The sequence below is a fragment of the Uloborus diversus genome, chromosome 8, assembly GCF_026930045.1.
Source record: "Uloborus diversus isolate 005 chromosome 8, Udiv.v.3.1, whole genome shotgun sequence".
NCBI classification, from domain to species: Eukaryota; Metazoa; Arthropoda; class Arachnida; order Araneae; family Uloboridae; genus Uloborus; species Uloborus diversus.
In genome coordinates, this window is record NC_072738.1 from 87,375,664 (window position 1) to 87,391,951 (window position 16,288).

General features: G+C 37.0%; 2 protein-coding genes across 3 annotated transcripts in view; one reads left to right on the forward strand and one right to left on the reverse strand.

Annotated features, from left to right (window-relative positions):
* Nucleotides 1-3,255: 3,255 nt before the first annotated feature.
* LOC129228468 (uncharacterized) lies at nt 3,256-8,116 on the forward strand. Its single transcript, XM_054863148.1, has 3 exons — nt 3,256-5,155; nt 5,930-6,476; nt 8,095-8,116. The coding sequence occupies exons 1-3, from the start codon at nt 3,256-3,258 to the stop codon at nt 8,114-8,116; spliced, it is 2,469 nt and encodes an 822-aa protein (XP_054719123.1).
* Nucleotides 8,117-11,629: 3,513 nt separating this feature from the next.
* The window catches only part of LOC129228075 (hepatocyte nuclear factor 4-gamma-like), a 43,903-nt gene continuing 39,244 nt past the window's right edge, over nt 11,630-16,288 (reverse strand). For both annotated transcript variants that reach the window (XM_054862710.1, XM_054862709.1), the window contains exons 5-7: nt 14,359-14,599; nt 13,250-13,486; nt 11,630-13,084 (exon numbers count right to left, since the gene is read on the reverse strand). In XM_054862710.1, coding sequence (XP_054718685.1) covers nt 12,849-13,084; nt 13,250-13,486; nt 14,359-14,599 — 714 coding nt within the window. In that variant the 3' untranslated portion in view covers nt 11,630-12,848. The remainder of the gene's footprint in view (nt 13,085-13,249; nt 13,487-14,358; nt 14,600-16,288) is intronic.

Here is a 16,288-nt window from a genome sequence, read left to right on the forward strand (position 1 = left end):
ATGCCAAAGCAATTTTATATGATGTTTGATGATAGGAAGGGCTGTCGTCTGAAAACACGTTTCGGATTTTGGAGTCAACATTTTTAGGCTATGTTTGATTAAGTTAAGGTGGAAGAGGTGAATCAGAGACTTAATTGGGTCCTTAAGATCGATGGTTCAACCAGCGAAATTTTCCGAAAGTAAAGTCCTAGAAACGCAATTTTAAGCCTTCTTTAATTTCGTCAAGGAGGTCATGGCATCCTTTTGGATCTTCGTTTCGGAGCTGCATTTGCTTCCCGGGGCAAGGGCCATGTCCTCCTACCTGATGAAACCGGGCAGTTCATTCAAGATTTTAATCAGAAATATTGTCCTAAAGGGGGAAAAGTACATCATTTTAGTTCGTCATTCATATATGTTAATCTCAAGGGAGTCGTAATTTTCCACTTTCTCTCCACGCATCCACGACTGTTAAACACAGAGTTTGTTACATAGTTTGTTGTTTGAAATGCTTGCGAGAGTATCTAATCAGTATAGCTTTTTTTTTAAATAAATAAAATATGTCTTCATTGTTTAGGTCTATGAAAGCTTGGGGGGTAAACATTAGTGGCCGCCCTCGGTGCTCCTTTTAGACGGCACGATTTCATGCTTCAGAAGGGGCCTTTCCCCTCCCCTGTATCCATGCCTGATTACCGGTTCTGTCACAAACTTTGCAACCAAATGAAGCATGTGTGTTAAGAGCAGATATTAATGGACAATAAACCAACACAATTTTCCCTAACATTATATTTTTCTTAAATTATGCTATGCTGTCAGGAAATCGACACATACTTTGACAATTGAAATTTTAAAAATCAGCATATTTATTCTACTTATTATAAGTTATCTTGTGAGAAATTCTTGAGGAATTTTGCTTGATTATAAGAACTTTATGATTCGGCCTGCGGCCGCCCCTTGCTTTGGCCGCCCTTGTGCGGCGCACACTCTGCACACCTGCCAGGATCGGCCCTGCCCCCCCCCCTCAAAAACAAGAGCCTTCTCCAAAAACTGAGTAAAATACCCCTCAAAACAGCCCTTCTTTAAATGTTTTTTGAGCTCTCAAACTGTAACCACATTTCATACAATAAAACATAGTTTGGCTGGCGAGTCGCATAATTATCTTGACTCCTGACAATGTTTGGCCTTAGTGATACATTGTAGTTAAGATTTCTAGATTCTAAAATCCATCTCTCTTGATTGGACAACAAACTGTGGTTGACGCTTCTTCATCTAATTTTGAGCGTCGTCTCACTGCTTTAGTATAACGTGAGGTGTTCGAGGTAAGTACACTAGGAGAACGCACCGCTAGAGGGAGTGATCGTCGACGCATGCTCCGCAGTAACTATGTTTCAGTCTCTGTGTAGATCTCGTTAAGATAACCTAATGTAAATACTCGTGTGTGTAAATATAGTCGTTTATGTTTCTTACTTGTTCAATTATTGTGCCCACACCCCGCATGTCACCGTACATGTTTCTGGTCCGTCGAGCCGGAGCAATAAATTAGTGGATGAAGCGCAATTCAATTGTCAACGAGTAGAACATTCAAACACTATGGATAATCTCAAGAAGAAACGGAGCTACCTCAAAGGTAGGACGACTCGATTAATTAATATTCTTAACGACAAAATTAATTCAGATGCAATTACTATTGATGAACTCGAAATATATGGCTCTGATTCTCGGGATTTATGGCATGAATTGCATGAGTTAAACACGGAAATTATCCTAGCTCAAAAGGATACAGAAATCGAGGCAAACGACAAAGAATATGATGAAATCGCATCCAAAATTGAAAGTTTAAAGGTAACAATTTCTAAAGAAATTAAAACCAAAACAGCAGGTGAGACCAGTACGAATAATACTTCTCACGTATCAAACCAGTTTAATTCAGAACATCATTTGAACTCTGTTAAATTACCCAAAATAGAACTACCAACATTTTCAGGCAATTTTTGTGAATGGCTAAGTTTTCGTGACTTATTCACTGCAACCATTCATAACAATTCATCTCTTTCTGATGCTCAACGTTTGCAATATCTCAAGCTTTCGATTAAAGGCCAAGCATCTGTTCTAATTCAAGCTCTGCAAATTACGAATGAAAATTACGATAAAGCATGGAAATTAATTAGTGATAGATATGAAAACGTTTCGGAAATAATTAATGCAACCCTAGACCGATTATTTTCGCAACCAAATTTAAATTCTGAGTCATCTCATGGATTAAGAAAGTTATTAGATATTACTAATCAGTGTATTGACACTTTAGAAATACTAAAACAACCAGTATATCATTGGGATACCATTCTAGTTTATTTCTTGAAAAAGAAACTGGATTCTGAAACATTACGTCAGTTTACATTGAGTTTGAACAGATCGGAAGTTCCAACATTCAAATCATTTCGCGAATTCATTGAAAAACGCGCTGCAGCTTTAGCGTGTCTGATACATAACACACATGGCGCCGGATCATTTTCGTCAAGGACACCGAACGAAAAATCTTTCTCATCAAAAAACAAAATAGAGTCAAAACATATCGCGCTCACGAACACTTGTTTATACTGTAAGGATAATTCTCATGTAATTTATCAGTGCGATAAATTTAAAGAAATGCCAATTAGTGCGAGAAAGGAATTTGTAATGCAAATGAAAATTTGTTTGAATTGTTTAAGACCAAATCATTTTGCCAATACTTGTAAGAGTTCAAAGTGCAAAAAATGCGATCGCAAGCATAACACTTTGCTCCACGAAACGACACATGTCAAAAATGAGGAACATAAAAGTGATACGTTAGTATCAAATCATTATTCGGAATCTAATTTGAATGCGCAAAATGTTTTGCTTCCAACTGCTATTATTAATGTGCATGACAAGTATGGAAATGCGCATGTTTGTAAAGCTCTAATTGATTGTGCATCTCAAGCAAGCTTTTTTAGAGAGGATTGTTTACAGCGGTTAGGTATTCCACGGCAGCGGGTTAGTGTTACTGTTGCAGGGTTAGGTTCTAATGAATCGAATAAAATTTCGGGTGCAGCTCAAATTAAAATATCGCCAGTCTCAGATACTGATTTGACACTCACTGTTGATGCATTAACCATCCCTAAAATTACAAATAATCTTCCCCAGAATAAAATTGATGATGCGAAATTAAAATATTTTAAGCATTTGATACTTGCAGATAAAAATTGTAATCAACCTAGCACCATTGATGTCCTACTGGGTGCTGACGTGCTAGCAAACATAATGCTGAGTGGGCATATTGTTATTCCAGGAGAGAATTTGATGGCGCAGGAAACAATTTTTGGATGGATTATCTTGGGAAAAGTGGGAAAAACTCAAAGCAACTCGAATCGCGTTTATACTCACTTCACTCGTTGCGAGGAGTTCGAAGTTCAGAAGTTGTGGGAATTAGAAGAAATTCCAAACAAAAAAATACTCTCCCCTTCAGAACAGGCATGTGAAAACCATTTTCACTCCACATTTACACGTAATGATGAGGGTAGGTTTATCGTAAGGTTACCTGTTCACAATGATAATCTAAAATTGGGTTCATCTCGTGAAGTCGCAGAAAAGAGGTTGATTCAAAATGAGAAGAGTTTTGTCAAAAAACCCGAAAAAATGAAATTATACAGAGAATTCATGCTCGAATATGAAATGTTAGGTCACATGGAACTGTGTTCAGAAAATGATAATTCAGGAGAACATTTCTATCTTCCGCATCATGCTGTTATGAAATCATCTCAGTCTTCTTCTAAGTTTCGCGTTGTCTTCGATGCGTCTGCTAAATCGTCAAGTGGAGCATCTCTCAACGACAAGCTTATGGTAGGTCCAACTTTACAGGACGACATAGCAACCCTATTATTGAGATTTCGCAAACATAGAATCGCTATGACAAGTGACATTGTTAAAATGTATAGGCAAATTTTGATTCAACCGGACGACACACAATACCAAAAAATACTCTGGAGACAATCGTCAGACGAGGAAGTTAAGGAATTCCGCTTGCTGACAGTCACATATGGCACAGCTTCAGCTCCATATTTGGCCACGAAATGTCTGCAACAACTTGCAGTAGAAGAAAGTGAGAAATTTCCGCACGCGTCTCAAGTAGTTAAATCAGATTTTTATGTAGACGATCTCATGACTGGAGCCGAATCCGTTGAAGAAGCAATTCAACTGCAACAAGAAATAATTGAAATGTTGAAGCGTGGAGGATTTGAAATCAAAAAATGGTCATCGAATGAAGAATTGGTACTTGAAAATATTCCCCCAGAAAGTCGTGCAACATCTTTGCCTCTGGAAATTAGAGATGATGTTAAGACCCTTGGAGTTCTGTGGAACCCAGCAACAGACACTTTTTCTTTTAGGTGGAACTTACCTCCTGTGTCAGAATTTTGCAGCAAACGTATCGTGCTATCCTTCATATCTACAATTTTCGATCCTTCTGGATGGATTTCTCCCGTTGTTCTTAAATTCAAGTTGCTTATTCAACACCTCTGGAAATTGAAGCTCAGCTGGGACGAAAATCTTCCACCAGATTTACAGCTAGAATGGAAATCTCTAGTCGAAGACTTATCTCAACTAAAAGAAATTAAAGTACCCAGGTACATTCTTCAACCTTACAGCAACATCATAGAACTTCACGGATTTTGTGATGCCTCCGAAAAAGCATACGCGGCTGCAGTATACATACGAACGATTTCGATGAATGGCAACATTAATGTGCAACTGGTTACTAGCAAGACCAGAGTATCACCTATAAAATTTGTTTCTCTTCCTCGACTTGAACTTTGTGGTGCCTTCTTGTTAGCTAAACTTGTTCGCTTTACGTCTCGAGCGCTACAACTCGATGCAGTTAAGACATTATGCTGGACCGATTCCACAATTGTTTTGGGCTGGCTAGCATCACACTCTAGCCGGTGGAAAACTTTTGTTGCGCATAGAGTAGAAAAGATTCATGAGCTTGTTCCTGAAGCTCTTTGGAACCACGTAGACGGCAAATTAAATCCAGCAGACTGTGCCTCACGGGGAATGACCCTTGAACAATTGCAGAACTTTCCGCTGTGGTGGCGAGGCCCTGATTTGTATTCGCAAGAAGATATCTCGCACGAACCATTTCAGTACATTGAAACTGATGAAATTCGTGCAGAAGAAAAGAAAACCGTACCTGCAACCCACGTCGCAACAGCGACAGCAGAAAAGAGTGACATTCTAGAATTATTGCATAAATTTTCTTCGCTCTCCAAATTGAAGCGAGTTACAGCTTATTGTTTCAGGTTTATTTACAATTGCAAACGTTCAAAGGAAAAAAGAAATTTAGGACTACTGTCGCCACAAGAACTTGATCATGCACTTAAATTTTGGATCAAACAAGTTCAACAACAGAATTTTCACCCAGAAATATACTGTTTGAAACATTCTCGCACACTACCTACAAAGAGTAAGATCTTGTCTCTAAATCCTTTCCTTGATGATGACGGTTTGCTCAGGGTGGGCGGTCGTCTTCGCCATGCAAACCTACCGGAAAATCAAAAATATCCTGTTTTGTTACCTAAACGCAGCTTTTTCACAGACCTGTTGATTTCTTCATTACATGTAACAAACTTACATGCTGGACCTCAGTTACTTCAAGCGTGCATTCAACGTGAATACTGGATACTATCTGCTAGAGATACTATTCGACAATGCATTAGGAAATGCATGACATGTGCTAAGATTAAAGCTCAAACCGCTCAGCAAATGTTAGGCGATTTGCCAGCTGCACGAGTAACTCCAACCCGACCATTTCTTAAATGTGGCGTTGACTATGGTGGCCCTTTCTCCATACGGATGTCAAAGAGCTCCAGAGCAAAAACCTGCAAGGCATATCTATGTCTGTTTGTGTGCTTTTCAACTAGAGCAATTCACTGTGAACTAGTTAGTGATTTGTCAACAAATGCCTTCATAGCTGCTTTTAAACGTTTTATTTCACGTCGCGGTAAATGTTCTGACATTTACAGTGACTGCGGCACTAATTTTATTGGTGCAGAGAAGGAACTTGACGAACTTAATGCATTGTTCAAATCACCAAACCATAATGAAAAAATCGCTCATTACTTATCTGATGAAGGTATCAACTGGCACTTCAACCCACCAGCTGCTCCTCACATGGGAGGCATTTGGGAAGCGGGCATCAAATCTGTGAAATTCCATCTTAAGCGCATCATATCAAACGTGATATTAACTTACGAAGAGTTATACACGATCATAGTGCAAGTTGAGGCCTGTCTCAACTCTCGTCCTCTCTCACCTCTGTCCAGTGATCCAAATGACCTTTCAGTGCTCACACCAGGACACTTTCTTATTGGTGGTCCTCTAAACGCTGTTCCAGAAACAGATTTTACATCTTCTAAACTCAACCATCTGACACGCTGGCAGCTGACGCAACGTCTATTGCAGCACTTCTGGAAGCGTTGGAGTTCCGAGTACGTGACCCGTTTACAACAACGACCAAAGTGGTTTTCCAGAAAACCCAATTTGAAAGTTGGAGACCTTGTGCTGGTTAAAAATGAAAACTTACCCCCGCTAAAGTGGCGTCTGGGACGCATCTCAGAGGTTTTTCCAGGAAAGGACGGTTGTGTTAGAGTGGCAGCAGTAAAAACTTCTGACGGACTGCTTAAGAGACCCATTGTTAAGTTATGCAAACTGCCAATGGACAGTGATTGACTTTTGAACTTTATTTTACATTTCATTTTGTTTAAATTGCAAATTTTTGTATTCATAATTGCATTATTCATATTTTAATTGCTTTTTGTATTTATAGTAACACTTAAATATTTCATGTTGAAACAGCAGTGTTTCAAGGTGGGCGGAATGTTCGAGGTAAGTACACTAGGAGAACGCACCGCTAGAGGGAGTGATCGTCGACGCATGCTCCGCAGTAACTATGTTTCAGTCTCTGTGTAGATCTCGTTAAGATAACCTAATGTAAATACTCGTGTGTGTAAATATAGTCGTTTATGTTTCTTACTTGTTCAATTATTGTGCCCACACCCCGCATGTCACCGTACATGAGGTATTGAAAATCATATAATTCAATAGTTACGCAATCAAGCACCATTTCTTTTAAAGTTTTATCTAATATTCCTTTTTTAAGAAGATGATCCGAGTTTTCCCACTTCTGCTTATCAAAGAACTCAAGTTGAAATCTGGAATTGTAAATTTTCGCTGTACAATCGAATTCTTCAAACTTGTCATCGTATTATGTTTGGATCATCAGCTCTTGTTCTGCAAACTGATTACTTTGAGAATCTAAAAAATATAACACTAGGTATTGCGGATGACCATCAGAGAACTTGTTTCGAGACGGATTACGACGACCAGTTCGAAGATGGACAAAGAACATTTATAATTCCAGATTTCAATTTTGAAGCTGAGAGAATACTATGAGCTCATTGGATAAGCAGAACTGGTAAAACTCGGCAGCTCCCTCTTTCAAAAAGGGGACTTTCGATAAAACTTTGAAAGAAATTGCTTGATGGCGTACCTACTGAGTAGTATTCCTTTCAAAACCTCACATGTCATACTGAAGCAGCGAGACGATAGGTAAAATAAGAGAAAGAAGTGTCAGGTACAGTTTGTTGTCTAACCAAAAGGGATGGATTTATTCGATTCAGATTAGAATCTAGAAATATTAAGCCACAATACCATCAAGCCACAATTTCAATCAAGACTGAAAATTATGAGAAGCAAAATACTTCAACTCGCACGCCAAACTTATGTTTTATGTTAATCAATGTGGTTACAGTTTGAGGGCTCAAAATCCATTAAAGTTTCTTTAGCAACGTCTTTTGTTTTAAAGGGTGACTTATGTGGGCTGTTGCAAGCCACATTTATATTTTAAAATTTTTATACTTAACCTTTGTTCTTTATCATAGGTAAATTTGACATTTTGAGCCAAAGTTATGGGCTAAGTGGAGAATTAACACTTTTTTTACTAGATAAGAAATGCTTTCATTGCTCTTTTTTTCCGTATCTATGTAAGAATTGATTAATATGAAAGCAAACTTTTACAAATCATAACTTCTAATGTTTTTTCTCTAGGTACGGAGCAACACTGTATTAATCAATTCTGACACTATATTGGTCAAATTCAAGATTCAACACATGTGTGGAACTTTAAAATACAGTTTATTATTAAAATGATCTTATGCAATGTGTAATCTACACAAAAAGCCTGCTATTAAGAGCGATAACATCAAATTTATCAAATTTTGATACTTGATGAAATTATTGTAATTTTTTCCAGTTTTTATGCATTTATGATCCATTTCAAGGCGGAGCGACACCTCAAGATATTTTTTGCGGTTGAAATCCTTTTGCATAACCAACGGGTTATTACTTAGCGTTTATCAGATTTTGATTTTTTTCAATTTACCCTAATGAACATATCCAGTACTTCAAAAGTAAGTCCACCTCGTACTAGAGCGGTATTAAGTGAATATGAATCCAGCTTTTGTTGTAAAAAACACTGCTTATTTTGTGGCGAAAAAGCGGAAGAAGAGGCTGAGAAGAACAAAACGCAGAATTATCGCAGAAAATTTCTTAAATTTTCTACACTTGCATTCAAAGAATCCCTTTTAAAATTAGCTAAAGATCGTTCGGAGGTGTACCAAGAGTTGCCCTTGCACGTTTCAATGTTGAGTATGATTTAGTCGCTGCTTTATGAATATTTCTGCGATAATTCTGCGCTTTCTTTTTCTCAGCCTCCTCATCCGCTTCACAGCCACAAAATAAGCAGTGTTTTTGAAAACAAAAGCTGGATTCAAATTCACTTAATAGCGCTATAATACGAGGAGGACTTACTTTTAAAGTATTTGGCCTTGGAATTAAATCCTCACGTTGCTGCGGAGATTGAACTTTTCCGGGTGTATGATTTTCTGCAATCCACGCGAATTGTAACGAACTTTTGACTTCTTAAATAACCAGCATTCTTATAACTTCTCCCGACACTTGCATCGATTAAAGTTGGCATTCCACGACTGCCCAGCACAACAGTTTCACCTTCAGTCAAAAATTTGTTGCAAATAAAGCAAAATTGTGACATTTTTCTTAAATATTGATCAGCACAAACAGTAGACGCTTGTAATAAATACGTTTATTCACTCGAATTGCACGTTTAACTATAAAAGAAACATGTGTGTCAGCCCACCTAGAAGGGGTCATGGCCCAGACTGCGCCATCGAAATTTTTAGGGGGATTGTTTTGAGGGGTATTTTTCTCAGTTTTTGGAGGGGGGCTCTTGCTTTTAAGGGGGGGGGGGGGCTTCGCGATATTGAGGGGTGCGCCCATGCCCTTAGTGGGTTGGGCAGCCCTGGGTATGTGAACGACGCCACACGGACTAGAATAGCCAGATGTTATTCAAGGCCATGCGAGTAGAGGGGATTCTGTAAGTGACAGGCTGTCTTTTGAGAGTACGAAATATCTGGGAAATGGTTTGGTCTTGGAGATAAAAATCATAAGGACCATGTTTATAGAGAATTTTGAGATCTACAACTTTGGTCTGAGGTACTTTTCGATAAAACTTACCGTTTTTGAGAAAAATCCAAAAAACCTAAAATTTTGACCTTTGACCCCGAATAACTTTTTTAGCGCACATGGGATCGGCGGGGACTTTTGGCACTTTATTTGTAATGCTAAACCCAAGATCTCTACAAAAATTTAGCTTTCCCGGAATTTTTGTTATTTCCATTGTCTAAATTGACCGGACGTCACGTTTTCTGGAGAATGACCCATATACCTTAGTCGTCGACAAAAAACTGATTTATAGTTTTATGGATTCCGGGTAAGTCAGTTTGAATCGCTACGAGGATTTTTTAGGCTGCATCTCACATCTTATATGAATACTCGAATCTTTTTAAATAAAGGGCTTTTAAATTAACATGGACATATCTGTGAAATTTACCGATTACCGTATGAAATTTTCAAGTCGTAGGCAAATTTATATGTACTCTTAGTTGGTAATCTATACTAATATTATAAAGAGAAAGGGTTGATTTTTGTGTGTTTATATGTTCGGGGTAATCTCCGGAACCACTGCACCTATTTGAAAAATCCCTTCACTATATGAAAGGTGCTTTCTTACTGAGTGACATTGGCTGTAATTCGAAAAATTCCGATAAATAGTTGTTTTTTTATACCAATTTAGGCCCAAATTTCACAAATTCTCAAATATGGGAGTGAAAAATTACTTGCACATATTTAATATATCGTTGAAAAGGGTAGAATTTTCCGCGTTCTAAACAATTTGTTTTTAACCGACTTCAAAAAAGGAGGTTATGATTTCGGCTTGCGACTTTTTTATGTGTGTTTTCGTATTACTTCAAGAATACTGGACCGATTTGAAAAATTCTTTTTTTGTTTGGAAGGGTATGCTTCTCAGATAGTCCCATGTTAATTTTGTCTGGATCTGTTGAGGGGTCCCGGAGAAATCTAAGAAACTTTAAATTTCACTCGTTGTGGCTACGTAGACCAGCTTTTGTCACTGCACGATACGTCACAAGAGGTCACGTGGTTTTGGCGTGAACGGTGCATTTTTTCGACCGAGGTATCTTGTTTTAAACAATACATATATAATTCTCTCGCACCGGGGTTTGATTTTCACGGCGCCGCCTGCTAATTTTAATTTTGTCTTACTAATTTCTTACTCATGTAGGAAATCAGTAAATTAAATGCATTTTGCTACGAAAATGGTTGAATTAATTAATTTATTATAACGGTTTGATTTTCATGGCGCCGCCTGCTAATTTTAATTTTGTCTTACTAATGTATTTCTTACTCATGTAGGAAATCAGTAAATTAAATGCATTTTGCTACGAAAATAGTTGTATTAATTAATTTATTATAATTTTTTTTGCTAATAAATAACTTAATTTAGTCATCAAAGTTTTTTTTTTTTTTTTAATATTTCAGTTTTGAAATATATTTAGTGTTAAATTCAAGGGGAATTTATGACAAAAATCCCCCCGTCGCTCCCTCCGAAGATTAAATTATTTTTATTCAACGGACTTCCATTAAACTTTTAGCACGGGCATCGCTGTGCGGGTACTGCTAGTCTAGTTACAGTGTTACAGTACTATTATTCATTGCCATTTTGGCACTCACTAATGAATGGCAACTAAAAATATTTGACTATCCGGTATTTGGTACACCGGTATTGCGATCACTATTCATTTTACTATTGGCATAGATGAGAGTAATAAAAATACCACTAGCGCAATGATAGTGAATGAAATTTATGTTTGCATCAGAAAAGCTGTTATACAAAATTCTCATTATGATTACTGTTAATATAACTGTTTCAAGGTAACCGCTTTTTATGACAATGTGTTTGTAACAAATACTTTTACCCCAGCTGAAATAAAAAACGAAATTTGATATTAAACAGAAAAATTTTATTGAATTTCACGCTTTATACATATATACTACAACATGTTTTGAAATAACTGTTTAAAATGCTCATATATTTCAGGCTGTTTATATCACATATTCATCATTTTAATGAATACTTGCTTCGGGGTTGCCGGTAAATGATGTCACTCCCCCCCCCCCGACCCCCCAACCCCTTTTTATCCCTGAGTTTTACACTTTACCCCAGCAGCAGAATTTTTTTCAGCAGTCTGCCACGCAGATTGAAAACCCCAAAAATAGTCTGCGAGAAAACCGACATCAGATTAGTAGTAAAGTCTAAATCAGCGCCGAGAAATGCATAAAAATAAAATGCTGAACCTAAAAACTAAATACTGCTGCCTGTATGTTATACGATTAGAAAATTGAGTACAAATTTTCTTTCGCTGAAATGAGATTTTCCATCTTTAAAAATTATAGAATGTCGCTCCCCCTAAAAGCGTGACATCATTTATGGATGACCCCTTGTATTGTGATAAATAAGTTGCAAGCGATAGGTATTTATCGATTTTTTTTAATTTTCTGTCTCGTCTATTATTATAATACATTTCTTGGAAAACCTTTTAAAGTATTGAGTGAATTTATTTTTTTAACTGAAATAAAACTCAATCAACGATTTCTTCATATTTTCTCCCATTCATGTAGTACTAATTAAATGATCACTAATTTACTTAATTTCGACAAATAGTTCATGACGATCTTAATAGTAAGAAAATATTTCCAGTAAAGACCGTAAACAAGATGGATTGATGGTGTTGATAAAAACGTCTTAAAAATTGCTAAATGGTGGTTGAGCTCAAGGAAATGGATATGAGCTGTTGAATCACTGAAGAAAGAAAAATCCATCCGTCATTTTTCATTGGGCATCTTATGCTCAGATTATCGCTGAACGCTGATATCAATGTATTAAAGTAGGGATATTTCACTTGCAAGTATGTTTAAATAATGCATAGGAAATTCATAAGATGCTTGACATTTTTAAAACTGGCATCTTCGTTGTCTTTGAAATCTCACTGATGTCATATCACTAAAATTGACTTTCTCTAACTTTTTTTTCTTCCCCTTTTCAAAGGAAGCATTCAGCTGTCAGCTTTCTAACGCTGCATGAAAGCTTAGGGATCATACACTTTTATTGCTTTTTTATTGGTATTTTAACTGTCTAAGGTTTCAGTAAATTGTAATTTTCAGACAGTATGGGAAATAATCCTTTTGAAAAGGTAAATATAATAAATGAAGTTTCCAAAACAGAGTATGAAAAAGGAATAAACTAAACGTAAGCAGTTCAACTGGATGTGTTTACTGTACATAGTTGTTTCCTTCCATATATTTTGCCTTGGATCAAGACAGTTTCAGTTTAACGCATTTAAAAATCTGTAGAAAATAAAAATGGGTCAGTAACTAGCGTCTGGTTCTGTTTTGAATCCTTGGGATGGATCAAGTGTTCGAATTTTTGTGAAATGATCAGTTGGAGATGGAATTGGAGTTTCAGGATGTCCGTTAACTATAGGGTCTCCAGTTGACAAGTGTCCATTAGTCAAGACAGGCTCAACCTGTGAACCAACTCCTGCTTCATTCAATGCTGTTGAAGTTGAAGAGGCAATAGGTGTTGTAGATTCAGATGAAGCCCCTAAGAAGAATGCATTTTTGTTGTTTCAGATATTTTTATATAGAATATATTCATCGTGTGTGCTTAATCTTGCTGTGAAAGGATAATTTTGAAAGTATAAAGAAAATGTAAGTATGTACGAGTATTTATAAGAGTATAAAATAGATGGTAAAAACAAAATCTTACCCCCCAACAGCATCTCTTGGAGCAAGTTGTCTATCCTTGCCATGCCAAACAGTTTTGCAAACTGAATCTGTTCAATCATTTGCCAGGTAATGGACTGAAGAGCAGGCAAAAGTAAAAGAATCTCTCCAAACCTTCCTCTGCTATCGTACTGGCGATCATTTACGTAATCTTCCAAACTCGTTTGGATCTGGTCTCTCAGAACTTTTATTCTGGATGAATCCGAAAGGCCTTTTGCATCTGCAGGAAATAAAGGGGGAAATTTAAATAACTCTAGATAATTATTCTATAACAGCTAAATTAAACTCCTAACCCGATTTTTGACATTAGTTGTTGTTGTTGCTCCAATACACAAAAATATAACTGTGAAAAAACCGGAAGACTACGCACAGCATTGAAATACATACACGAAAGTCCGACATAAAAATGAATAATCAGAGAGATCTCTGATGGCTGGATCAGTGGATCACACCAAAAGCTGAAACTATGAAGGAATCGTTGAAATATCGTCGAACTAGATCTGAATTCATTCAAGATATAACTTGATTGTTCGAGGTTGTCTTGACAAATTACTTCCGGAGAACATTGAGGAGATAAAATCGCGTAATTGCATCAAAACTAGCTGGTTTTCATGATAAGGGGGCATCAGAATAGAACTCCTCTTGCATAGGCAGCTATAATTAGTTTCTGATTGCGGATCTTTCGATTTATCTCGAATAGATTTTTACAAAATCCCTTTCTTCCCTTCCAAATCTTTCTAGTTCCTCTTAAGTTATTCCTGAGCAGTTGCTTTGTCAGAAAGTTAAGGATATTATAGTTTATCAACAAGAAAAGAACATTTCTGGTATTTTGTGAGCATCAAGCTAAACGAAACATTATTTTCTAGGAAAAATAGCCACATAAAAAGCTAAAAGAAATATTTCTGAGTAATTTGTAATGGTTTACCTTCGGTAATACCCGGCAAACATCCAAATAGGCACCAGAAAGCTTGATAATATATCTTCGATTATAAAAATTTAAATACAGCTATTTAGGGTCCCCCTTTGAGTTTAGTATTCCTACAGGAAGTAACTTACGTAAGAGAACATAATTAAAAATCAGCTTTGACTTACACGGATCGAAAAAGACAATGGCTTTGAGGCATGCGAATTCCGTGTCATCGACTCGTGCTTCTCGAAGCGTTGTTGCCAATTCATCAAGAATTCGACATCCGATGCGACTGATTTCCACTTCTGTGGACTGTCGAGGTATGACAAAATCATTTCCTAATAATAGAGTATCACGAAGATGTGCGGACCGACGTGCTAATCCAAGCAGCAAGTGTTCTCCGGCATGTGCCCTTAGAAGAGCCACCTGTAAAGAAGCGTAAGTTTTTAATACTACAACAATTTTGTTTTAGTTCTCCAAATGCAAAAAAAATATTTAGTTATGCATTGAAAAACCAACGTAAGAGAGTTTGCTTAGTTAAGGAGTGTAATTACTACCCCATCAATACGTTCTCATATTTCTCTTCGGTTGAAATCAGGGCTGTGGTTTTTCGAATCAGACTGCGTTTGGAGGAAAGGAGTCGGAGTCGGGACTGAAAGGTTTTGAACTCTAACATTCAGAATTGGCCATTTTCCCTCAAATTTCGCAACTCTGGCAGTGCTGGCGGATTCAAAGTCGATTGATTTTGGGCTAAAGGAGTCGGAATTGATTGTGTAAAAATGCTTTTTTTTTCCTTTTTTTGTCGATTTTGTGATTGAAAATTAAGGAATAGACATTAATTAGGTTACATTAATTAAATTAAATATTTTAAGGTAGCATTAATTAAGTAAAAACTGTAAATGTAGCTGGTACGGCGGATGGCACGGAATGGCGGATAACCAGGAATCTACTGCATGCTATGATAAGTAACTAGTATCTTGTGGCCATCACGAAACTTTCTTCTATATTTTTCCTTTTTCTGATCCCTCCCCATGCTTGACGAGGAAGCAATATTCCTAACAAAAACAAAATTACACATGCAAAAACTTGACGACCATCCCAATGTCTGAATTATTGTAAAAACAAAACAAAGAGCGAAAATTGAAAGCTACTTTAAAAGCCTTACTTGAATTAATTACAAATATTTTATTTATTAACAAACATAAGATGGCAACAGTTAAAAATTTTAAATCATTGAGGTAATATTTCCGATCATTTCCATACAATTAAAATCACGAGAAATACGCAGACGACAATCTATTACGATTTATCTTTCTTATTGTTGCATTAATAAAGCTATTTTTATTCGCAAAAAAAATCAACACCTCTTGGGGCGATTGGGGTCAAAATTGAACCAAAGCCTGTTTACGTATGGATTCACATATATTCCAAATTTCAACCAGAACGTAGCATTACTTCTTGAGATAGGGCACTCACAATGGAAAAAAAGAACGGGCGATTGCGCTACCCCCTTTTTAGCTGTTGACACCAAAATAAAATCAGCTCTTATACCCACTAAGGGCTACTTGCCGATAAATTTTTCTTTCATTCCGTTCATTATTTCTCGAGATACAGCAGTCACAATTGACGACAAAAAGCGTTCTATAGCTCAACCCCCGTTTGAGTTATTGACACCAAAATTGAATCAGCACCTGTTCCTGTTAATGGCAACATATGGACCAAATTTTGTTTGATTCCGCCAGTTACTTCCTGAGGAATAGCAAGCACGCGTAACTCAAAAAACGTCCCATTGCTCCACCCCCCTTGGAGGAATTCACGCCAAAAACCAATGGGCACAAGTTCACATAGGGGCACATATGTGTACCGAATTTCGTTCAATTTCATGGGGCAGTTTTTGCTGTAGAGCGACCACAAAAAACTGGTCACACACAGACGTGACACACACACATACACACACACACACACACACACAGACAGACATTTTCCAATAATAATCGAAATGGACTCAGCACACCTCAAAACGTTCGAATCCGTCAAAATTCGAAATTCGAAAATTTGCACGAATCCAATACTTTCTTCTATATATTAGACTAGCAAAAATACCCGGCGTTGCTC

Bases quoted from the DNA above. Each gene is read 5' to 3' on its own strand.
- LOC129228468 (XM_054863148.1), top strand. From the start codon at position 3,256: ATGCTGAGTGGGCATATTGTTATTCCAGGAGAGAATTTGATGGCGCAG. The intron at 5,156-5,929 runs GTGCAGAAGAAA...ACTGTGAACTAG, and splicing joins CATTGAAACTGATGAAATTC to TTAGTGATTTGTCAACAAAT. The intron at 6,477-8,094 runs GTACGTGACCCG...TTTTTTCTCTAG, and splicing joins TGGAAGCGTTGGAGTTCCGA to GTACGGAGCAACACTGTATT.